The 24584-nt window shown below is 44.5% G+C and overlaps 1 protein-coding gene across 2 annotated transcripts in view; it reads right to left on the reverse strand.

Annotated features, from left to right (window-relative positions):
* The window catches only part of PTPRN2 (protein tyrosine phosphatase receptor type N2), a 485678-nt gene that overhangs the window by 248067 nt on the left and 213027 nt on the right, over positions 1-24584 (reverse strand). For both annotated transcript variants that reach the window (XM_066238054.1, XM_066238053.1), the window contains exon 6: positions 16224-16557. In XM_066238054.1, coding sequence (XP_066094151.1) covers positions 16224-16557 — 334 coding nt within the window. The remainder of the gene's footprint in view (positions 1-16223; positions 16558-24584) is intronic.

A 24584-nucleotide genomic window follows, 5' to 3' on the forward strand; every position in this document is an offset into this window, starting at 1 on the left:
TGACATATTTGATATAATATGTTATTTATCTGATAACATACATATGAATGACACATTTGAAGGGTTCAAAGAAAAAATGTTTAACTCAGACGTCTATCTCCACTGAACATATCCTTCAAACATGAGTGTGAAAGAATGACATTTTCATGTTACACAGAGAAAGCTGTGTGATCCGTCACCAGCAGGCCTGCACAACAAGACACACAACGGAACCGTGACACGTTGTAAAGCAATGGCACCAGGTAGAAATTCAGTCATGGGAAGGGATGAAAAGTTCCTGGAAGGGTAAATAAGTGAGTATATGGAAAAAATGTTTCAGAAATTTTTATTGATTGATTTTAGAGAGAAGGAGAGAAAGAGAGGAACATCATTTTTTTTGCTCCACTTATGGATGCATTCATTAGTTGATTCTTGTATGTACCCTGACTGGAGATCGAACCCGCAAACTTGGCATATCGGGACGACACTCCAGCCAAACAAGCTAACCAGCCAGGGCAAAAAGACTATTTTTTTTCCTCCTATTAATTCCTCTAAAAGAAAACTGGCTGTTAGAAAATTTAATAACATTTTAAAGCCAGGTTTATCGGCCTCTGTAAATGTAAGCTACACAGCACACCAGAGCAGAAGGCAATGGGGACTGTGCTCTGTGAGGTTTATCTGCGTGAAGCAGTAGAATAATAACAATGAGTTTCAACAAAGGCTCTTCAATTCAAAGCCATTTCAATGGAGAAAAACAAGTATTTTTTTAAAAGATGACAAAACAAGAAAAACTCTAAATGACTTTTCTCTAGGAAAAAAATATATAGGGCTGAGCACAAGTAGATTCACAACTGTAATACAAATAAATAATGTTATAATTAATAAATAATACAAGAATAAACTGTTTCACATACTCATAACTGAAAATGTATTTTTGCCCACTCCTGTATATTAAAAACTCCTACAACAATAATCAATAATAATAAAAAACCCACTCCAATAAAAAGAGGAAAAAGGAGTTAAACAGAAACTTCACAAAGGAAAATACAGCAATGGCTGGCAAGCACATAAAGGAGCACTCAGTGTCATGGGCAGTCTCTGAGGCTGACTGAAAGCCCTTCTGGCATTTCTGTGCTGTTGGAATTATTAGACTAAAGGCAAGAACAAACTCTGGGGAGGCTACGGACCAACAGAAACTTCCATGCTACTGAGTGGGGGGATGAAATTTTATAGCTTGGGGAGATAGTCTAGCAATTAGGTATAAAGGTAAGTACACACCTGCTGTCTACCTGGAAAGTGCACCTTAGATGTCTTCCTTAGAGATGTTAAAGCCTATGTCCACAAAAAATCTGTGCAGGAATGTATGCTGCAGCCTTGTTCATAAGAGCTAAGAAACGGAGACTCCAACAGTCCGACCGCCCAACAGCAGGAGACCAGATGAACAATGTGTCGTGGGTGGTTCATGCACATGAGCAATGATGGACTACTGACACGAGCAAAGAGGGCAAACCTGAGAAGAGATGTGTTGAGCAAGCACCCCCGTGTGACGTGAGCCCAAGACCTCATGGAGCCAATCTGGGCATGGAAACCAGAGCGGCGTTGTGGGCGGAAGCAGGCGGGAGCAAGAAGAGACTCTATAGGATGATGGGACGTCTGACAGGTGTTAGTTCCATGTGTACACATGTCGGAACTCACCATTTGTTCTTGGGATCTGTGCATCTCACAGTATGCAAATTCCCCACCTTACCAGTGATAAGTTTGAGGAGTCCCATTTCTGAATGTGGAGGGGTAAGCTATCTTTCTTTTCTTGAGTATTTAATGCTGGACTCTCTGGTTCCTATTAATAAATGAAGGTTCATTCAAGACGGTCACTCACATGCCTTTATTCCCTCAAGCACCACGGCATGGTTCAGCATCGACATACTCTTCATGCGTGGCCTTGCCCAGGAATCCTCTACACTAAATGGGTGGGAGTTATTTTCTGCTTCTTGCAAGTTAAGAATGGTAGACTTTTTATGTTTTTAAAGTTCCCTTCTTTTGGAGCTAGTGTTGCACACTTCATCCTGGTGGCCTTTCCCCTTTCTTCCTCACCAGCAGGCGTGAGGAAGTTCTGATGCTAATGACCAGCCACAGGCACCAGCAGGTGAGCACTTGGTATTAACCGGGGCACAGAGCACCCGCTCTTGGCTACAGCCAACATCTATCCCGCACAAGGTAACTAGACGGTGCAGACCACAGTGTGTCAGATTGCTCAGAAGTAGCTCTATCATACACCCCCATGTCCTATCACCAGGGATCTGCCTCAGAGTCAGGATAGGCTCCTCAGTCAAAGTAAGCCTACTCCCCAGCACAAAGAGTGACAGGAGACAGGCCTTCTCAACACTCAAGGACAGCAGTCAGAGCCTACTGTGAGGTTTCTGAGTGAGGAGTGTGGCCTTGGCTTCTGTTTAACCGTGTGTTTCTGAGGCTCTAACATATGGGGCTCCCAGGGCCACCAGGTCCTGGAGACAACCAATCCAGAGCCCACACCAAGCCTCTACAATGGGCCCTCACAGTCCCTATTGGCTGCCATCCGGCCCCTATCACCCAGCACCGGGTCCTGACTTGGGGCAGCCTGGCAGCCCCATGGCTGCTGGAATCAGTTCTGAGCCTCTGAGCCATCTCCCCGCCCAGCTCCTGATGAGAACATTTATGCATGGGAATCTTCTCCCATTCAAACACTAAACCACACTGAATTATCTCAAAGGTACCACTGTCAGTCATTTGAAGACGAACAGAAATAAAGGAATCCTTTTTACAAAGTTCAGTTCATCCAGTGGACAGCAGAGGGACCAAGCACAGAGCACAAATACCATGTGCATCAAAGTGGAACGTTCTTTTGTTCCATCTACAGCACCATATAATTCTGAGATCTGCCAGTTTATAATGACATTTAAGTAGCTTTTGGTGCCCAACTGGGCTCTGTCAGAGCAATTACTTGAAATGTCAGGACATCAAATATGTAAGGCCAGGAGTAGATCAGCTCACAAGCACAAGTGTGACAGGCCTGACCTACTGAAATTTTATATCTTAAAAGGGTCCCCCAGACCCATATTATAAGTCTTAGGGAATAAGCAATGGTGTGCAGAACACCCCACTAAGAAACTGCTCCAACACAAGATGTGGCACACTCACAGCAGCTATTGCTCCTATGCTTTATCACCATGCATACAGGAGACTACAGTTTAGCCACGTCCAAATGCATGTCACAACCATCATCACCATCACCATTATCACCACCACCCTCATCACCACCACCATCACCACCATCATCATCATTCCCTTCACCATCACCATCGTCACCACTGTAATTATCATCATGAGGAATTGACTGTGCTCCTTTTGTTTAGAGAACATATAGTTAATTTATTTTACGAAGCCCAACTCTCAGGTATTTTCCAATGATTCAGATAGATTCAGAAGGAGCTTATTATTTTATTCTGTCCTCATTTGGGCCTTAACCTGGGAGACACAGGCATGTCATATGTCAGCTTCCTGCCTATTTTCACTGAAAACAACACTAGTACAGTAAAATGTGTCCTCCTTCTGAGTTGAGGAGCTGAGGGTTTGACAGCTCAGTGGCTAAATGAGAGGTGCTGATCTGCCACCTGGGTGACAGGTGTCCCTGCTTGGGTGGGCCATCTGTTTTGTACTCATAGAACTCTTGCGCCCCGAGTCCAACCCTCTCTCCATTGCATGTAATACTGAGGCTAAGAGCAAAGAGTACCAAATTAGCTTTGGCATTAATTATGTGACTCAGTTGGTAGCAGGGCTGGCACTCAAATTGCTTTCTAAGGGGTGTTTTCGTGAGATCCACATGAGCTCAGAGAGTTAACTGATGATGACACGGGCAGCAGCCCAGACACGTGCTGGTCGTACTCACCAGACTGGATTGTGAATTGTCCGGGGATGGTACCAAGGGTGGCAGTTGAAATCTGTATGGTAACAAAATGGGCTAAACCAGCAGAGCATTTGGATCCCACTCCAAGAAATACCTCAGGACAGGGAGAGTTGTCAACTCCCTGTCAGTACCAAAGCTGATGACCAGCGTGCATGGTTGACACCTCATCTGTAGCCAGGAGCTCAATTTGTGGTCAGGTCTAAACCAATGTGTATTTCACCACAATGTAAAAATTTTAAACATAAAAAGTGGACATGGCACTTGTCACTTCCTAAGAGTGGCCAAGTTTATATAACTGGCTTGCGTGCTAATCCCAAGGTGGAGGATCTGGCCCCATGAATACACTGGAGGGACCCATGCTGGCCCTGCTTGGCGGGTGGCACATGGCACATGGCACGGAGAACTCAAGAGAGGGACACTCCCCAACTTAACAGTAGTCGTCTCGGGCAACCATGTATTTTTCAATCTTTATATCTGTTACACAGGTTTTGTGTGGTAACTATTTATTACTTTTATAGCTAGTAAAAAAAAAAAAACAGATAATCATTTACAAATTCTGAGTCCCATGGCTCATGAAATGGAATGAAAACCTTCCAGCAGGGAGCATGCCACCTGGACAGCGAACTTGGACACGGCGTCAGGTTCAGGAGCTGCACAGATGATGTCTGAATCCAGACTGTGCTGTCACCTTTGTCCTTTCCATTGTCCTACTTCACATAGGTTTTTGAGTTTTGTGTTGCTTCAAAGCTTTGAAAGGGGACAAGGTGTAAACAATGAATACATGAAGGAAGACGGACTCTTTTCCATAATGAGTTTTTACAAAGTGAACGTTTACCACACACTGTGAGCCAGTGTCTGGCACACTGGTCCCTTGTGCGGGAGCATGTGTGGGTGGGCTTTTCTGTAGTTTCATCTGAAACCTGAGCTCTGAAGGTCACAGACTATGTGAGTCTCATGCAGTTTTCACAGGCGCCTCCCTACCTGCTTGGCGGGCAGCCCTCAGGGCATCTGGGATGCCTGGCTCCCCAGGACCACGCCATCCTGAGATGTGGTGATGCCCTGCCCTCCCACTCCCCCTTCCGACTCTCCTCCACCTCCTTGCTGTTGCTCTGGAGGGGACATGGGTTCTGGGGAGAGGGCTGCTGGGCCCTGTGCCTTCGTGGGGAGCCTGTGCCATGGCACAGTGACTCTGAACTTCTCACAGGGCCCAGAGTGGCTCCACTGGACAGTGTGAGCACTTCCTAGGGCGTGGTGTAGACTGAACTGGGTGCTGCTGTCACTGACCATCAGGAAAGTCCCACAGTGAACTGATCTTGGGACCTCCTGGGCTCAAATTTAGAGAGAAGTTGGTCTTTTCTTTCTTCTTTCCTTTTTTTTTAAATTAGAAAAAAAAGATTTGACTTATTCATTTTAGAGAGGAGAGAGAAGGGGTTGAGGAGCAGGAAGCATCAACTCCCATATGTGCCTTGACCAAGCAAGCCCAGGGTTTCATACCATCGACCTCACTGTTCCAGGTTGATGCTTTATCCACTGTGCCATCACAGGTCAGAAAGTTGGTCTTTTCTTGTCTGTTTTCATTGACTATATCAGGGGAGCAGTCTTTATTCCCCTATTCTAGCTGACATCCCTGCCCCCAAGTGATCTTTTCTCTTCCCCCGCCCCCCCCCCCACTGGCTCGACATAGAACTTTGTACACAGAGAGTGACGTCACGAAGATGGCGCTGTGAGCAGCGCGTCCGACAGATCTCCCCAAAATCTCAACAAATTTGTCAACTAGAAACAGAAAAATTTACCTTCGGAGCATCCTACAGTTCCACACACACACTGAAAGCAAAAGGACTGTTGCTGAGGAGGGAATACGCCTGTGGTGAGTCAACCCACGCGTGCAGCTGCCTGCGCCGCATCCCGGGGAGTGCCCACAACCGCCGGCAAGCCGCGCCCCCCCACCCAGCCGCGTCCCGGGGAGTGCCCACAGCCACCGCCGTGCTCTGAGAGGCCACGTGCCCCCCCCAACCCCGTTCTGAGAAGCCGCGCGCGCGCCCCGAGCCGCGGAGTCCCGGGGAGTGCCGGCAACCACCTGCGTGCTCTGAGAAGCCGCGCGCGCGCCCCCAGCGGCCACATCCGTGCCGGCAACCACCGGAGTGCTCTGGGAAGCCGCGCGCGCGCCCCGAGCGGCCACATCCGTGCCGGCAACCACCGGAGTGCTCTGGGAAGCCGCGCCCCCCCCCAGCCGCGTCACGGGGAGTGCCGGCAACCACCGGCGTGCTCTGAGAGGCCGCGCCCCCCCCAGCCGCGTCCCGGGGAGTGCCGGCAACCACCGGCGTGCTCTGAGAAGCCGCGGGCCCCGTGCCATAGTCTGGGAGGGGCGCCAAACCTGTCTTTCCTAGTCAGGAGATTCTCTCCGTGGACGGGGCACCTCACCCAGCCATTCGAGCTAACAATCAAGCGTCGGGCGAGGGGCGCGTAGGCAGCCTGAAATACTCTCTGGAGCACAGCTGCGGATCCAATCACTGAAATTAGCTTAACCCACGAAATCTACGCACCCACGGGGCTCTAATTGATAAGATCTCTCCCAGTTCAGTGATCCAAGACAAGAGGCATAATATTTTTCAGTGCCTTTCACTAAAGGGGCGGGGGCAATATCTGATTGACAGAGCCTCCATATTCAGGGATATACCTAACAAGAGGGACTTGGCAGATATTAAGATCTATATAGCAAGCAGCGAATAGTGCATCTTCTTTCCAGCCAAAACAGGCTACAAAGTGTGGAAAGCCTGGGTTGAGTGGTCCAACTGAATGGTAGGCGCTGAACAGTCACCTTGACAACAATTGACTCCCAGCCCCACCTGATTACGCTGGAGGCTCTGACTGCCAGAGCCTTACCCAGAGCCTTGGGCTGAGTGAGGATAGAGTGGGGATTTCCCAGCTCTTTGAGCCTCTTACTCCCCAGACAGAAGCAGTGGCAGCCTCATAGCTGGATCACCAGGCTGCTATTTCAGAAAGGGGAGACTAGGGGAGAAACTCCAGGAAAGCAAACTCTCTCTCATTGTTGGACTCTACAAACGCCAACAAGCCTTGACTACCAGCGAGACTAAAGCCAATTATATGACATTGCCATAGAATCCCATCAACTGCAAATCCCTACCTAAGCGTGACACAGGGGCAGAACCTGGGGTACAGAGTCACCGACCAGGAAGAGGGAGAGAAAAGAAAAAGGAAGAAGTTAACCTCTCAATATCAAGAAAAATCCACAGACTTTATAACTTGTTCCACTAGTTCTTTGTTGTTGTTGTTTCTCTCTTCTTTCTTATTGCCTTTATTTGTATTTCCTCCATCTCGGTCCTTTTATTCTCTGCCCATCTTATGCTACCCTTTTCTTGAACTACACTACCCATGAGTGTTACATTTTATTTCTTTTCTTCATCCTTACTCTCCCTTAGGGTTACACTCCAAAACCCTTAACTCTCACTCTCTCCCCTTTTGATTTCTTTTTGTTCTTTTTTGTTTTTTTTCCCCTTTCCTTTTTTTCTTCCTTCGTTTCTCTCTTTTTCTTATTTTTTCCTTTCTATTCGTTCCTTCTTTTCTCCTTTTACTTTTCCTCTCATTTAATCCTCAATCACGAACAAATTATTTAATTTGGGACTCAAGTTTTGTTTTTTTTTTCTTGCTTGTTCTTTTTTTTTTTTTTTTCTTTTCTGCTTTTGTTTTTGGTTTTCCATTGTTTGTTTGTTTGTGTGGCATTTTGGGTACTTTTTACATTGCTTTTTAACTCACTAGCATTCCTCCCAACCCAAAGTCTCCATTGTATTTAGTCTTCACTCCACTTAATACAACAGATTTTTACTTATTATTTTTATTTTTTTCTTCTTTAAATATTATTTTTTCTCTCCTTTTTTCAGTTTCCCTCTTATCCCTCTCACTATATCTCTTAGTCGACCATCACTTACAAGCAAATCATTTTATGCTTGTCTAAGATATCCTCCTTTTTTTTTTTTTTTTTTGCATTTAGTAGGTCCCTACTCCCTTTTTTGCCCCTTGAACTCTTCACCCCAAATCAGGCCCTCTGTTATAGGCAGTTTTTGTTCCATTTAGCATAATATAATTCACAGGTCATCACAATATTTACCTAAAGAGGTGAGAGGAGGGGAGGAGAAGAAAGGAAAAAGGGGAAAATAATAAATCATTACTTTTTTTGAGTGTGGAGTGTTTTTCTTTTTTTTTTCCCCCCCTTTTTATTCTTTATTAATTCTAATTAACAATATCAACAAGACCACCTTCAGATGCCAATAAGAAAAAGGAAATCGAATATTATGGATACAAAAGATAGAGAGGTAACACAAATAGATGTGGAAAGATCTATGGAGAAAAGATTTAACATACTGGAAGCCTTGGAGCCAAATGACAGAGAATTTAAAATAGAAATCTTAAAAATACTCAGAGATATACAAGAAAACACAGAAAGGCAATTTAGGGAAATCAGAAAACAACTCAACGATCACAAAGAATATATTACCAAGGAAATTGAAACTATAAAAACAAATCAAACAGAAATGAAAAACTCAATTCACGAACTGAAAAACGAGATAACAAGCTTAGCTAATAGAACAGCCCAGATAGAAGATAGGATTAGTGAAATAGAAGACAAGCAACTTCAGGCACAACAGAGAGAAGAAGAAAGAGACTCAAAAATAATAAAAAACGAGAAAGCCTTACAGGAATTGTCTGACTCCATCAGAAAGAATAACATAAGAATAATAGGTATATCAGAGGGAGAAGAGAAAGAAAATGGAATGGAGAATATACTCAAACAAATAATAGATGAGAACTTCCCAAGCCTGTGGAAAGAACTAAAGCCTCAAATTCAAGAAGCAAACAGAACACCGAGTTTTCTTAACCCCAACAAACCCACTCCAAGGCACATCATAATGAAGATGACACAAAACAATGACAAAGAAAAAATTCTCAAGGCAGCCAGGGAAAAGAAGAATACAACATATAAAGGAAGACCTATTAGATTATCATCAGACTTCTCAGCAGAAACTCTACAAGCTAGAAGAGAGTGGACCCCAATATTCAAAGCCCTGAAAGAGAGAAACTTTCAGCCAAGAATACTATACCCATCAAAGCTATCCTTCAAGTACGAAGGAGATATAAAAATATTCACAAATACAGAAAAGATGAGAGAATTTATCATCAGAAAGCCCCCACTCCAGGAAATACTAAAGGGGGTTTTCCAACCAGATTCAAAGAACAAAAGAAAACAAAACCACAAGTAACAGCTCCACCAAGAAAACAATAAAACCAAACTTAAACTGTGACAACAAAAGAAAAAAAGGGGGAGAAAGGATGAAGATTAACAGTAGCAAAGGACGATGAAGCGCAGAAATACTCATAAGAAAGGGTACTACAATGAATATGGTAGGTACCCTTTTCATTACTTAATGGTAACCACCCTTGAAAAAACCACCACAAAAACACTTGACTTAAAAAAGGTAGCAACAGAAGAAAGAAGTATGGAATACAAACAAACAAAAACAAATGATAGAAAAACAAAAGAGAAGAATCAAACAAGATAAAAAACTAACAGAAAGCAATTTATAAAATGGCAACAGGGAACCGACAAGTGTCAATAATTACACTAAATGTAAATGGATTAAACTTACCAATAAAAAGACACAGAGTAGCAGAATGGATTAAAAAAGAAAATCCAACTGTATGCTGCCTACAAGAAACTCATCTAAGCAATAAGGATAAAAACAAATTCAAAGTGAAAGGCTGGAAAACAATACTCCAAGCAAACAACACCCAAAAAAAAGCAGGTGTAGCAATACTCATATATGATAATGCTGACTATAAGACAAAAAAAGTACTCAGAGACAAAAATGGTCATTTCATAATGATTAAGGGGACACTGAGTCAAGAAGACATAACAATCCTTAATATATATGCACCAAACCAAGGAGCACCAAAATATATAAGACAGCTACTTATTGACCTTAAAACAAAAACTGACAAAAATACAATCATACTTGGAGACCTCAATACACCGCTGACGGCTCTAGATCAGTCATCCAAACAGAGAATCAATAAAGATATAGTGGCCTTAAACGAAATACTACAACACCTGGATATGATAGACATCTACAGGACACTTCATCCCAAAGCAACAGAGTATACATTTTTCTCTAGTGTACATGGAACATTCTCAAGAATTGACCATATGTTGGGCCACAAAGACAATATCAGCAAATTTAGAAAAATTGAAATTGTACCAAGCATATTTTCTGATCATAAAGCCTTGAAACTAGAATTCAACTGTAAAAAAGAGGAGGAAAAACCCACAAAATTATGGAAACTAAACAACATACTTCTAAAAAATGAATGGGTCAAAGAAGAAATAAGTGCAGAGATCAAAAGATATATACAGACAAATGAAAATGAAAATACGACATATCAGAATCTCTGGGATGCAGCAAAAGCAGTAATAAGAGGAAAGTTCATATCACTTCAGGCCTATATGAACAAACAAGAGAGAGCCGAAGTAAACCACTTAACTTCACACCTTAAGGAACTAGAAAAAGAAGAACAAAGACAACCCAAAACCAGTCGAAGAAAGGAGATAATAAAAATCAGAGCAGAAATAAACGAAATAGAGAACAGAAAGACTATAGAAAAAATCAATAAAACAAGGAGCTGGTTCTTTGAAAAGATCAACAAAATCGACAAACCCTTGGCAAGACTCACCAAGGAAAAAAGACACAGGACTCAAATAAATAAAATCCAAAATGAAAGAGGAGAAATCACCACAGACATCATAGATATACAAAGAATTATTGTAGAATACTATGAAAAACTATGTGCCACCAAATACAACAATCTAGAAGAAATGGATAAATTCCTAGAACAATACAACCTTCCTAAACTGAGTCATGAAGAAGCAGAAAACCTAAACAGACCAATCAGCAGGGAGGAAATAGAAAAAACTATTAAAAACCTCCCCAAAAATAGAAGTCCAGGCCCAGACGGTTATACTAGTGAATTCTATCAAACATTCAAAGAAGACTTGGTTCCTATTCTACTCAAAGTCTTCCAAAAAATTGAAGAAGAAGCAATACTTCCAAACACATTTTATGAGGCCAACATAACCCTCATACCAAAACCAGGCAAGGATGGCACAAAGAAAGAAAACTACAGACCAATATCTCTAATGAATACAGATGCTAAAATACTAAACAAAATACTAGCAAATCGAATACAACAATATATTAAAAAAATAATACATCATGATCAAGTGGGATTCATCCCAGAATCTCAAGGATGGTTCAACATACGTAAAACGGTTAACGTAATACACCATATCAACAAAACAAAGAACAAAAACCACATGATCTTATCAATAGACGCAGAAAAGGCTTTCGATAAAATACAACACAATTTTATGTTTAAGACTCTCAACAAAATGGGTATAGAAGGAAAATATCTCAACATGATAAAGGCCATATATGATAAACCATCAGCCAACATCATATTAAATGGCGTAAAACTGAGGACTTTCCACCTTAAATCAGGAACAAGACAGGGTTGTCCACTCTCTCCACTTTTATTTAACGTGGTGCTAGAAGTTCTGGCCAGAGCAATCAGACAAGACAAAGAAATAAAAGGCATCCATATCAGAAAAGAAGAAGTAAAGGTATCACTTTTTGCAGATGATATGATCCTATACATAGAAAACCCAAAGGACTCCACAAAAAAATTACTAGAAACAATAAACCAATACAGTAAGGTCGCAGGATACAAAATCAACATACAAAAGTCCATAGCCTTTCTATATGCCAACAATGAAATATTAGAAAACGAACTCAAAAAAATAATCCCCTTCACGATTGTAACAAAAAAAATAAAATACCTAGGAATAAACATAACAAAGAATGTAAAGGACCTATATAACGAAAACTACAAGACATTGCTAAGAGAAATAGAAAAAGACACAATGAGATGGAAAAATATTCCTTGTTCTTGGATAGGAAGAATAAATATAATTAAAATGGCCATATTACCCAAAGTAATATATAAATTTAATGCAATTCCCATCAAAATTCCTATGACATTTTTTAAAGAAATGGAACAAAAAATCATAAGATTTATATGGAACTATAAAAAACCCCGAATAGCTAAAGCAATCCTAAGGAAAAAGAATGAAGCTGGGGGCATTACAATACCTGACTTTAAACTATATTATAGGGCCACAATAATCAAAACTGTATGGTACTGGCGGAAAAATAGACACTCAGACCAATGGAACAGAATAGAAAGCCCAGAAATAAAACCACATATATATGGTCAAATAATCTTTGATAAGGGGGCCAACAACGCAAAATGGAGAAAAGAAAGCCTCTTCAACAAATGGTGTTGGGAAAACTGGAAAGCCACATGCAAAAGAATGAAACTCGACTACAGCCTGTCCCCGTGTACTAAAATTAATTCAAAATGGATCAAAGACCTAAATATAAGATCTGAAACAATAAAGTACATAGAAGAAGACATAGGTACTAAACTCATGGACCTGGGTTTTAAAGAACATTTTATGAACTTGACTCCAATGGCAAGAGAAGTGAAGGCAAAGATAAATGAATGGGACTACATCAGAATAAAAAGTTTTTGCTCAGCAAGAGAAACCGATACCAAAATAAACAGACAGCCAACTAAATGGGAACTGATATTTTCAAACAATAGCTCAGATAAGGGCCTAATATCCAAAATTTACAAAGAACTCATAAAACTCAACAACAAACAAACAAACAATCCAATAAAAAAAATGGGAAGAGGACATGAACAGACACTTCTCCCAGGAAGAGATACAAATGGCCAACAGATATATGAAAAGATGCTCAGCTTCATTAGTTATTAGAGAAATGCAAATCAAAACTACAATGAGATACCACCTCACCCCTGTTAGATTAGCTATTATCAACAAGACGGGTAATAGCAAGTGTTGGAGAGGCTGCGGAGAAAAAGGAACCCTCATACACTGTTGGTGGGAATGTAAAGTAGTACAACCATTATGGAAGAAAGTATGGTGGTTCCTCAAAAAACTGAAAATAGAACTACCTTATGACCCAGCAATCCCTCTACTGGGTATATACCCCAAAACCTCAGAATCATTGATACGTAAAGACACATGTAGCCCTATGTTCATTGCAGCACTGTTCACAGTGGCCAAGACATGGAAACAACCAAAAAGCCCTTCAATAGAAGACTGGATAAAGAAGATGTGGCACATATACACTATGGAATACTACTCAGCCATAAGAAATGATGACATCAGATCATTTACAGCAAAATGGTGGGATCTTGATAACATCATACGGAGTGAAATAAGTAAATCAGAAAAAAACAAGAACTACATGATTCCATACATTGGTGGAATATAAAAACGAGACTAAGAGACATGGACAAGAGAGTGGTGGTTACCAGGGGTGGGGGGAGGGAGGACGCAGGAGGGAGGGAGGGAGAGAGTTAGGGGGAGGGGGAGGGGCACAGAGAAAACTAGACAGAGGGTGACGGAGGACAATCTGACTCTGGGTGAGGGGTATGCAACATAATTTAATGACAAGATAACCTAGACATGTTTTCTTTGAATATATGTACCCTGAAATATTAATGTCATCCCATTAACATTATAAAAATTTATTTAAAAAAAAAAAAAAGAACTTTGTACACAACAGATAGAAAAAATATTTTAAATAGCAATTCAACACATTAGCGTCCAGGACCAATTAGCCAAAGTAACAAAATAAGTTGTTTTCAAATCTTAATTTTGGACAGTTGGCTCTTAAGAACCCCAACTCTGTCTCAGGTGACCGGACATTGGGGCACGCCATCACCTACCCTCTCAGCCTACAGTTTCCTCATCTGGCGAATGGGGTTTAAAGTAACACCATCTTTTAAGGTTGACATGAAGAGAAAATGAGATTCTTTCTGTGGAAGAACCCACTCAGTTGCCTACTCAGCAAACACCATGTCTGGCACATGCTGGACCCTTTTCACATGAAATGGTGAAAAGGGGACACAGTGCTGGCTTCCCAAAGCCCATGGAGATGAGCATTGGTCAGATAATCATCCAGGTGTGCGACGTGGATGGTTCAGCCTGCTCTGGAGGGAAGGACAGGGTGCAGCCTGGGGGTGGCGTGAGGTGCAGCTCATCTTGTTGGGGCATCGAGCACTTTCCCAACAAGCAAGGTAAAATCTGACAGACAGGCTGTGTGGTCCACACTATTGGCATGGTAAAATGAGACACAGCTAGAGCACATCCCTTCTGGAAGGACATGCCACCATTTCTGAAGCCTTCTTGCTAAGCACTGAACACAGACGGTCAAGCCTCTGGACTAGATCTCAGTTCACAGGAAATACAGAGCTGCATGTGTTATTTGGGGTGTGATCAGCAAATACCAGAATGTGGAAAATTCCACGAGATAAATGAACTCGTGTCTAAAATAAATAGACAAATAAATTGCAAAGAAAGAGAAAAGAGGGAGGAGAAACCTTCTGTAGAGTAAAAGGGGCTTAACAGATGTACCCACCAACTCAATGGACCTTCTTTGTATCCTGAGTCAAAAAGAAGCAATTGTAAAGAAAATTATGGCAACTAAGAAATCTGAATGCTGACTAGATACTGAGTGCTATTAAACATTACTATCAATGCTAATATGGGGTAAGCTATTGTGGTGAGACTCACGCTAGAGACCTTCTCTCTCAGCAGGGCCACACTGAACTGTGGGCAGGTGACATCATTTGACTGTGGGGACGGAGGAGTGAGGGTGGGTGCACAGAAGCGGCAGTGAAATCAGGACTACTGCTCACTAGAAGCTGTGGTCCATGGGGGGGGGCCTCATCCTACAACTCTTTTTACTTCATGATGGACTTTCTATATGACTCCCTTTGAAGCATACAGTGCAGTTGGGAAGATGCTGTGTATAAAAAGATAACTGACTTTGCAACTTAGAAAAAAATGCCAACCAAATTATGCAATTAATAGGGGTTATTGAAAAGTGGAGACAGCATTTTCAAAGAGGATGTTAATAGGATGGGGAGGTACCAAGTGAATACAGTGAGTGCTGCAGCGACCATGGGGGCACAGAGGCAGCAGCAGGGCCCACAGGAGGGTCTCCAAGTGGTGCATAGCTTCAAGTGGGGACAGCAGCCCCAAAAAAGGAAATGCTGGTGTCTACAGTGCTCCTCCAAGAAGCAACACCCATAATAATGTCAGTCACACTGACAGAGTATTTCTGCGCAGATGGGTTCTCGTCAGGTGCATGAGCTGTTTTCTCGCACACCTTTCTTTCCCAAGACAGGCAAGGAGAAAGCATTAGTAATGGCCACACACCCTCCTCTCAGCACAACTCTGCATTTCTTCCACTTAAAAAGCGCTGCGGTGACCACATGGGCCAAGAGAATGAGAGAGCCATCTCGCTGAAAGGCAGTGATGTGTAAAGACCTACAAACATAGTAGGAATGGAAATGCGACTTGATCAATGTGATTTTTAAAGCTTGATTCTATTGTTTGCATATCCTCAAAGGAGAAACCATTTTCTTTCAGAATCTCACTTTGTATTTAACGGTCCTAGAAAGGGCTATTATAAAACAAGTAGGTCAGAGCCTTCTGTGTCTTAGAGAGGAGTAGGAACCAGTAAATACTTCTTCTCCCTCAGGGCACAACTCACATCACAACATTGAAAGCCACGATGCCGAGAGTCCCTTGTACCACACAGTCCACACATTGTATTATCAGCAGCATTTGTCTCAGACTGGGCACTTCTGGGGACAAGGCAGTAAGCATGCACACATGACCTGGGCGTGAATCTGATCACAGCAGCAGTGAGGCTCATGACAGAGGGAACGCACTTGCAGAACCAGAAGCAGTCACAGTCCCCTCCCGAAATGCTGCGGCCAACACCATTTGGGGCCAGATCTGGTGGAGGTGTCACCCACTTCATCATCTTCAATAAAGTCGTGACACCGTGAGGCTGTGGAGAGGGGGTTCACACACTGACAGCCACTGCTGGGAGCAGTCACCTCTCCTTCCAGCCCCAGCTGTTAATTTACCGGGTGTGGACGTGGCCGCCTCCCCTTCTCAGCTGCACAGGAAAGCATGCACCCTGGAGCCGTCCTTTTTTGCAGGTACCTGCTGCCTGCCACTGCCCCCCCCCCCCCCACACACAGATGTTGCAGAAGACCAGCCCTGGGCAGTGCCAGAAAGACAGAGTGACAACAGAAATCACCAGAGTGGGTGCTTAGGTTGACTTACCATCGCCCATGCCCGGGGGGTCATTGGGGTCTTCTGGAGGCGAAGGCCGTTTCTGGGGGACTCTCCATGGCATGCGCATGAGTTCATATGGTGTGAGGGGGCCCGCCTTGGTGGGCGAGGCAGGCATCATAGCCAAGTAGGAGCTCAGCGCCGTGATCAGATTCCTCTTCTCCACTTGACTGTCCCCCTTAGGGCTGAGCTCGTTGGGCGGGAGCCGGCTGAGGGCCTGTAGCAGGCGGTCCGCAGGGTGCCCGGCCCGGAAGGCAGGGGTATAGGTCAGAGAGGATGTTTGGGCCACGTAGGTCAGCACACTATCAGCCACGGGGTCGTCACCCTGCAGAGGCGGGGACAAAACAGCAGCAGGTGAGTCTTCGTTGTCAGCTGTGCACTAGATTTCCAAGGCACTGACCAGCACCAGATGTCTGAAATGTGCACCCACAACAGGCAAGATTGTGGACCAACTTCCTAGTCTTTATTCATTTTGCTTTGGTTTTTAATAACAGCTTTACTGAGATTAATCCACATATCATGATTCACCAACTTGGCTCCACCATTGCCCTAATCCCAGAATATCTCCGTCACTGCAAAGGAAACCTGGACCCACTCCCCATCCCTGTTCATGGCCGCCAGCTGGGCAGTGCTCATAGGCTCTGTCTCTGGATCTGCCTGTTCTGGACTGCTCATGTGAATGGGACCACACGCCAGGTGAGCTTGTGTGCCTGGCTCCTTGCGCATAGCATAGTTCTCAAGCTCCATTATGCTGCATGTTGGCTGCATTCCTCTTCATGGCTGAAAAACAACCTTGGTGAAGGACAGGGCACATCTTGCTCATTCATTTATCAGCTGTTGGACATGTGGCTTTTTTCCACTTTGGGGTCAATATGAGTAGCACTGCTAGGGACATTCACGTGCTAGTTATGTGGGTGTGTTTTCATTCCTCTGGGGAACACACTTCGGACTAAAACAGCTGGCAGTAACTCCGCATTTAACTTTCCCAGGAACTGCCAACATGTTTCTCACATGGCTGCACCGGGCAGTTCCCACCAGTCAGGTGTGAGATTTCCAATTTCTCCACCTCTGTAGCTGCACTTGCTATCTGGTCACCTTTTCTTATTCAATACTCGAGTGGTTAGGAACCGGTTTTACTGATTGTTTAAAGCACTTTCATATCCTGTCCCTTGAACAGCAATATTCTGCACCAGGGAAACTGCCAGGGTCTCTAGTCTCATAATTACACGTGATGTCAAATCCACGTCTGACACGGTCCTTCATGGAGCCTCCACCTCTGTCTCCTCCTCACTCAGTTCATCTATTTTCCCAGGACCATGTGTTCTCATCACACTTTCTTTAGCCATTAGGCAAATCAAAGCCATGTTGTACTCACCTCTGAAACAGCATGAAAACACCAGAAGTCTCAGTCTTCTACCTCTGACAATGGCACCATCAAAATTGCATGGACAAACAGCAATTTCCAACTCTGAGCCCCCAGAAAGGTGACAGCCATCCCAGTGGCCCCCTTGTGGCTCCCTGCACACTGTTGTATGAGTCCAGGGTCCACATGTTTTTAAAATCTTGCACACTGATATTTCTATATGTGACTTCCCCTGGGGGACAAATGGTCAGTGTTGAGTCAGTGGGGCACGTGCCTCGGATCTAGTTAAGAGGTGCAGTTGTCACTGAATGTAAGACAAGTAGCCCAGTCTCTTAAGTCTGGTGATTTAGAAAAAAAAAAACACTTGGGTCCAGACTCCTAGGACAGCTTTTGGTATAGGAAGCTGGAAATCAGGAAACTGAGGTTGATGTGGGTTCTAGTTTCCATTCTCACATTTGAACTTGAGCAAAATCACTTGACCTTTTGAGATTTTTTTTTTTTTTCTCAAAGGAGGAGCCTGGACTTGTTTTATTTTTAAAATAATGAGATTTTAGCTGTCATCCAAAATTGCTTGATTTTGCCTAAGTGCTAGCTGAAATCAACGCTTTTCCTTTAGAAAAGAGAAATTAAGATTCATGAGAGAGAAATACAAAATGCTCCCACAACAAGCATCCCCTCCAGCACATTCCCACAAATTGGGTGTAAGTGTCACTCTTCACCTTGGCCTGAACTCCTGTTCAGAAAGGCTGTCTCTGAACACCGGGTCAGGTCACTGAGCTGGGGGCTGGGATGCGCATCCAAGCCCTTCATTACTGCGCCACGAGCACTTCTCCTCTCTTTGCTACAAATGCAGTCAACCTGCAGCTCCTGTGCAGGGGCCCTTCATTAGAGCTGACCTGGACGTTGCTGGCAGAGGATGAGCCAGGCTGGAAACAGCTCACAAGGAGTCATGGCAGAACGGAATCGCACAGCAGACTGGGGTGAACAATCTATTTAGGGTGCTTATACTCCAAACCACATGAAGAAGGGGAAGAGGGGGAAAGAATGTTTCAATAGATTATACAAACAGAGACTGTGGGACAACAGAGTGCATTGTTCCTACAGTCACACCAGGTCCTCTGTGGGCCATGGCCGGCACGTGGTGTCCTTGGGGAGCTCCTGGCACCTCTGTGAGGTGCCTGCTCCATAACAAGAGGCCTGGGGATGGGGAGGTGAGCAGTGAGGAAAGCCCTTCCTCCTGTGGGGCTCATGTCTCGAAGGGGAACACACAGTGGATCCGGGGTAGCGTTGCCCTGTCTGACTCCTATCTCTGACACCACAAGCTTTGCTGTGGGAAGTTATTCAACATCTAGGTCACCTGGCAAGTGGGGTGATCATCTCAGAAGTGCTGGTGGCTACTACTTCCATTGCTGGTATTTTTACTTCACCTGCTCACACATCATTTTCTCTAAAGCAGCAGGAAACACACAGCCCACTGAGGACGAGCTGTCCAACTGTAATGTTATTCCACTTTCAGCCTTGTGTTTAAAATTTATGGCTCATTTTCAAAACCCCTATTTGAAAATGGTTTAAAGACTCAATTTAACAAACCTATGATGCCAGGTTTCCTAAGGTAATGGTGAATAATGTTTAAGACTTCAGTTCCCCAAACATGGAAATTAGCAACCTAAAAGCATGAAAATTGGCCTGTTGCCAGAATATGGCATGGCTGCTTCCAGCACATTAAATCTGCATATGGAATGTTAGCGAGCCCAGTCCAGGTACTGAGGTGTGGCCCCTCTGTGAACACCGGTGCCTGAGATGGCAGCAGAGCTCCCGACACTCACATCCCTTGTCCGTGGTAACTCCACAGGAGAGGCAGAGTCTGCTCACCACCCGTGCCATTGTGCCAGCCAGCGGAGGGAGGCTTGTGCAGCGATGGGCCCGACTCAGTCAGGCCAGGTTTTCTCATCTATCTGAACTTCACTTTGATCACCTGCAAAACTTGAAAAGTGATTTTTTTTCGTAAAGCAGTTGTGAGAATCGGGGAGAGTGCAGATAAAAAAGCTGAGTGTAGCACAGGGCACAGAGCACGTATCCATCACACCATCAGCATCATCACCTTGGTCACCGTCACCACCAGCATCATTGTCCCCGCCATCAGCTGCGTCACAACCACACTGCTGCTGGGTGCCCTGCTCTGGACTACAGTCTGTAGGGGCAGAACAACTCCAACATGGACCTGCCTTCAAACTGCATGCAGACTAAAACGGAAGTTAGGGCAGCCTCGTGCCACCAGATGCCACACACCCTGGAGTGCAGCCTGCATCGTACCCCCAGCCCCCTAGACTGTGAAACAGGTGCAGAACTGGACTCCCTCGCTCTCGGCTTCAGCCGGGCCAAAGGCCCAGAGCTAAGAACTGGGCCTCCCTCCTCTCCAGGAAACCCTCCTGCCCAGTCCCAGCCTGCACGATTATGAATTCAGATGGCAGGAGGGCCAGAGGCCCGAGGCATCCCGCATGCAGCAAACACTGAGTGGTGACTTTGTCTACATACTCAGTAGACAATAGCTCATCAACTGTTCTCTTGTGCCACAGATCCAGAACAAATTAGGAAGCCCAAATTGGGCCATCTTTTGACCACATAACAAATATTTTCTCCAGTTTGTCTCACAGCCCGGAGGCAGCACTGACAGGCACATTGATCACAACAAACTTGCTGCTGATGTGACAGAGCACACAGTGGTGGGGCTGCCCACATGTTTCCTAATGAGATGGCCCCATGATGCCACTGGGTGCAGCAAGATTCAGGAGCCGGTGGGGGAGCTCAGAAACCCCCACCTCCAGCTCATTAATGTGGAGTCAGGGTCACTTCACCGCCTTCCCGTGCTCGGGCCATCGGGTGGTTCTGGCAATTTGCTTTCTCTGTCTCCGTCTCTCCACCCACCTCTCGCTCAGCTCAGTGAGAAAGTTGTCAGCGCTTAACAGTGCTGAGGCCCTCGGTGGCCCACCACGTGCAGGGGAAGAAGATTGGAGGCGTCATTCCTATTGACAGTGCTGTCATCACCGGGACAAAAGAAATATTTGCATTCAGAGGGGCCTCATGTGCGTCTATCTCTGACCACAGAAGTTGTGCTGTCTTTGCAGCTGAGATATAGAGATTTCAGTTGGAAAAAAGAGTCCCCAAACAGTTTTCTATAGAGTTCACAAAATCTACAAGGCTGAGGTGTTAAGCTCTTGATTACAGGGCCGATGAGTTTTGCAGGAAGTTGACTGTCCTGTGAGGTGCAATGCTAAACCATGGCCTCCGCACATGACACCACATCATGCTGACTTAGAGTGACTGAGAGACAGCTGATGATGTGTGAAGATTGTTCCTCCTCTGCCCTCCTTCCCTCACATGCTCTTTCCATATGCAGTAGTCCTCATCAAAATTTTGTGTATCTCCTATGTGTGCATCCTTTGTTTGCTTTCAAATTTACTATTTCTGGTTCTTTTCACTGCTCTTTGCAGCTGTGGGATCCTGTATACTATTTATTGTTTGTCCTCCAGCGAGCAACATTACAAGGCAGCACTTGTAACATTTCCATAGCTCCCTGTCTTCCAGAGGTAGACCCTCCATTTCATCTCCACTTTTGAATAAAGCAGAGTTTGAAATCGACAGTTTTTCCTTTCAGTACTTTACAGATATTGTTTCATTGTCTTCTGACCTCCTAATGAGAATTCATTCTATAATTATTCCTCAAAATATAATGTGTCTTTCTTTCCTTAGGATAGCTTTAAGATTTTCTCTTTATCTTTGATTTCTCCCAGTTTGGTTACAATCTGCCCAGATTTAGTTTTCTCTGAGTTTATCCTGAGTGACATTTATTAAGCTTCTCAGACCTTTGTTGTGATGACTTTGATCAATTTGGGGGAAAGCCCCTCCAGGATTTATTCAGGTGTCCCTTCTGTTCCATTTTCTGTCTCTCTTCTCCTTGTAGGATTCCACTGCATATGTTAGGCTGTGTGGTACTGTTGCATATATCTTTGCTCCATTTCACTACCTTCACCTTCTTTACGTTTCATTTTTGATCATTTCTACTGGTCCGGCTTCACATTCACTGATTCCCTCCTCTAGTCTATCACTGAACTCAGGAGGTCAATTTTCTATGATCTTATTTCATTTCCAGCATTTCTATTTGGTTCTCTTTTATTGTTTCCATCTCTGTGCTGCAATTTTCCACTCGTTCATTTATGGTTGTTGGGGTTTTTTGTTTGTTTGTTTGCTTGTTTGTTTTTACCTTTCCTACTCAATCCTTTGATCTATTTATCTTAATTATTAAAATGGCCTTTTCTAATAACTGCAACGACTGAGTCACATCTGAGTTTTCTTCTATTGCCTCTTTCCTCTCTCAACTGTGAGTCACACATTCATGTTGCTTCACGTGTCCCTGATTTTTACTGCATGCAGGAAATTCTGCGTATCAGAGTAACAGAGAATGAAGTGAAGGCTAGCTATTCCTAAACAAGGGCATGTCCCTCGCTCCATCAGTCTGCTGATGTGGGTGTCAAGCCTTTGTGGTCTGCAAGTGAATGGGTGCTGATTTGATGCTGAGGCCGTCAGACTTGGTTGGTCACTGCCAGCTCCGGTTCTGCTGCGGGCAAGGGCAGGGCCTTTCCTTCAGCAGGCCTGGATCTAGGCTCTGAGAGTTGCTATGCTGACAGCTATCAGTTTTCTGATCCATGGAAACTCTCTCTGATTTACAGACCAATGGCAATTTTTGAGTTTCCTGTTCAGTCCACCTTTCTTCACCCTTCACAAAAGCTCTTTCTTTTCTATGCCACCTTGTTCCAGGCCTTCAGAGGCCCACTGAGGCCACTCAGAAAGCCCTGGAGTTTCTTGGGAAGGTTTCTCCCACCCTCTACTCTTCTCACACCCTCCAGTGGACGGTCTCATGTCCTCGGTGCTCCATGCAGCCTGGTCCCCTGGACTCTTCTGCCTCATGTTGCTCTCCGTACAGTCAATAATTCCTACAATTTAGGCTGCACTCTCCTGTCCCTTCTTCTCTTGGTTCCCCTCCTGTTGTTGCTGCCCATGAAAAGTAGCCATGGTCTCCTCCTAGGCAATGAGCTCATCACCTTCTGAATTTCATTCATTGAGGTTTCTCTGTATTCTCAGCTCTTTGAAGTTTCTTTTTTTTCAAGCTATGATCTAGTAGCTCAACTGGATTATTCATACTATTAGGGGGCTGTCTCTCAATATCCTGCATTTTGAGTCCATCTAAATAGCCTCTGCTGGTGACTGTGGTTGCTTCTTCAATGCCCGTCCTCTGAGAAGCCCCTCTGTGCAGGTGTAGCCCTGAGCACAGCACTTGCTCTACATGTCACTCCTGTTTTGTCTGCCTCCCCCAGGAAGACTGCAAAACCCTCAAGGGCAGGGGTCAACTTATCTTTCCAATTCCAGCACCTCACACAGTTTCCTGCACATTAAAAATGCTTAAAACAATGTTTCCAAAAAAAATCAATTCATGGTATTTCCAAGTGATGAATTTTGGTTAAGCTTCCCCAATAGTGTGGAGTAAGTGGGGGCTTTGCAGAGTCCTCTCTAATGACCATGAGGACTAAACCAGCACTGTTGTGGTCGTTAAAAGCAGGAGCTGGCTTCCACTGCTGGCAACACAGGAGGAATAATTGCACTGATTTAGTGATCAATAAGAGCTCAATTAGTGCACCAGGGCTTTGAGCGAGTTGGCTTGATGTCAGAAAAATACTGTGATGTTACTCCCTCTGGCTTCTTTCATGAAGTAATCAGCATAAAAGCCTCTAAAGAGAGTAAATACACATTTCTGTCTCCATGCTAGAGTTAGATTTTTGATGACAGATGCATAGAAAAGGTGATTTGTAAAATTATTCATTGGAAATCAGTTGCACCTTGAAAGATCATCAGTGTACTGAGCTTAAGTTTCAAAGGGAAATATGTCGTCGGCTGAGAGTGGGTGGTTGGAAAGCATAGCCCACAGCCTGCTGCTGGTTTCTGTGGTAGGTGTCTCACCGCAGCTGTGGCAACATCCGATCACGTTCTTCTCACACTGGCTCTAGGGACTGTGCCTCCAAGAGACAACAAAGCTTTCTCTTCAAACACTGAGTAGAGAAAAGAATGACTTCTAGGTTTTCACACATTTTTCAGTATTGAGAAACATCAATGTTACACAGAAGAAAAGTCCATGAACCAAAAATGCTACCACGTGCTCATTTTCAGAATAATCCTCGTGAACGTCGTCATGCAGTGGTTGTGGTGTGGTAGTATGGCTATAGAATTTGTTATGCAAACCGAGATGTTGTGGAGTAGGAAAGGCCGCCTTGTTAGAAATGGTCATGGGACAGCGGGCACTGACCACGCGGTCCAGGCTGACTACACCGGACGGCCATCCCACCAGTGCAAGTGTTACACAGCAGAGAAGCCAGACTTGGGAGAAGGTGGCAGGTGGCTGCCAATGGGATGTGTGATGGGCCGTGCCAGCCCTCGTCCCCTCTACTTCTTGAACTGGAGAGCAGGCTGTGCTGGGGGGAGGGGGAATGCTGCACCTCCCCCACACACCCCAGTGACCCCATGGTGGTATCAGAGCCAGTGGACCACACCCACAAGCTCAGCCCTCTCAAAAGCCCAATCATAAGCTCCCAGAACCTGACTGGCCCCTGAAAAGAAACAGTCACAGTTTTCACGGTGGGGAGGGTCCAGTGCTGGAGTTATAATGCACTGGGGTCAGCCCTGGAAAGCCTCCGCAGTGAGGAGACAAACTCACTGCTGCCCAGCCCCACCCACTAATACGCACTCCTGGTGTAGCTCCAGAAGAATTGTTTACTGGTTTGACACTCTTGTAAGAAGCAGCACGTCTGCCTCCCGGGGAGCTGTGACCCACGGCACCTCCCCGGTTCGCCGTGACCCAAAGGGCAGCATCGCATTTCGTGAAACCACAGGAGATATGGCAGAGAATCGAGGGGCTCACTTCATACCCTGTCTGGGTGAAT

Source organism: Saccopteryx bilineata, chromosome 6 (assembly GCF_036850765.1).
Source record: "Saccopteryx bilineata isolate mSacBil1 chromosome 6, mSacBil1_pri_phased_curated, whole genome shotgun sequence".
Taxonomy (NCBI): Eukaryota; Metazoa; Chordata; class Mammalia; order Chiroptera; family Emballonuridae; genus Saccopteryx; species Saccopteryx bilineata.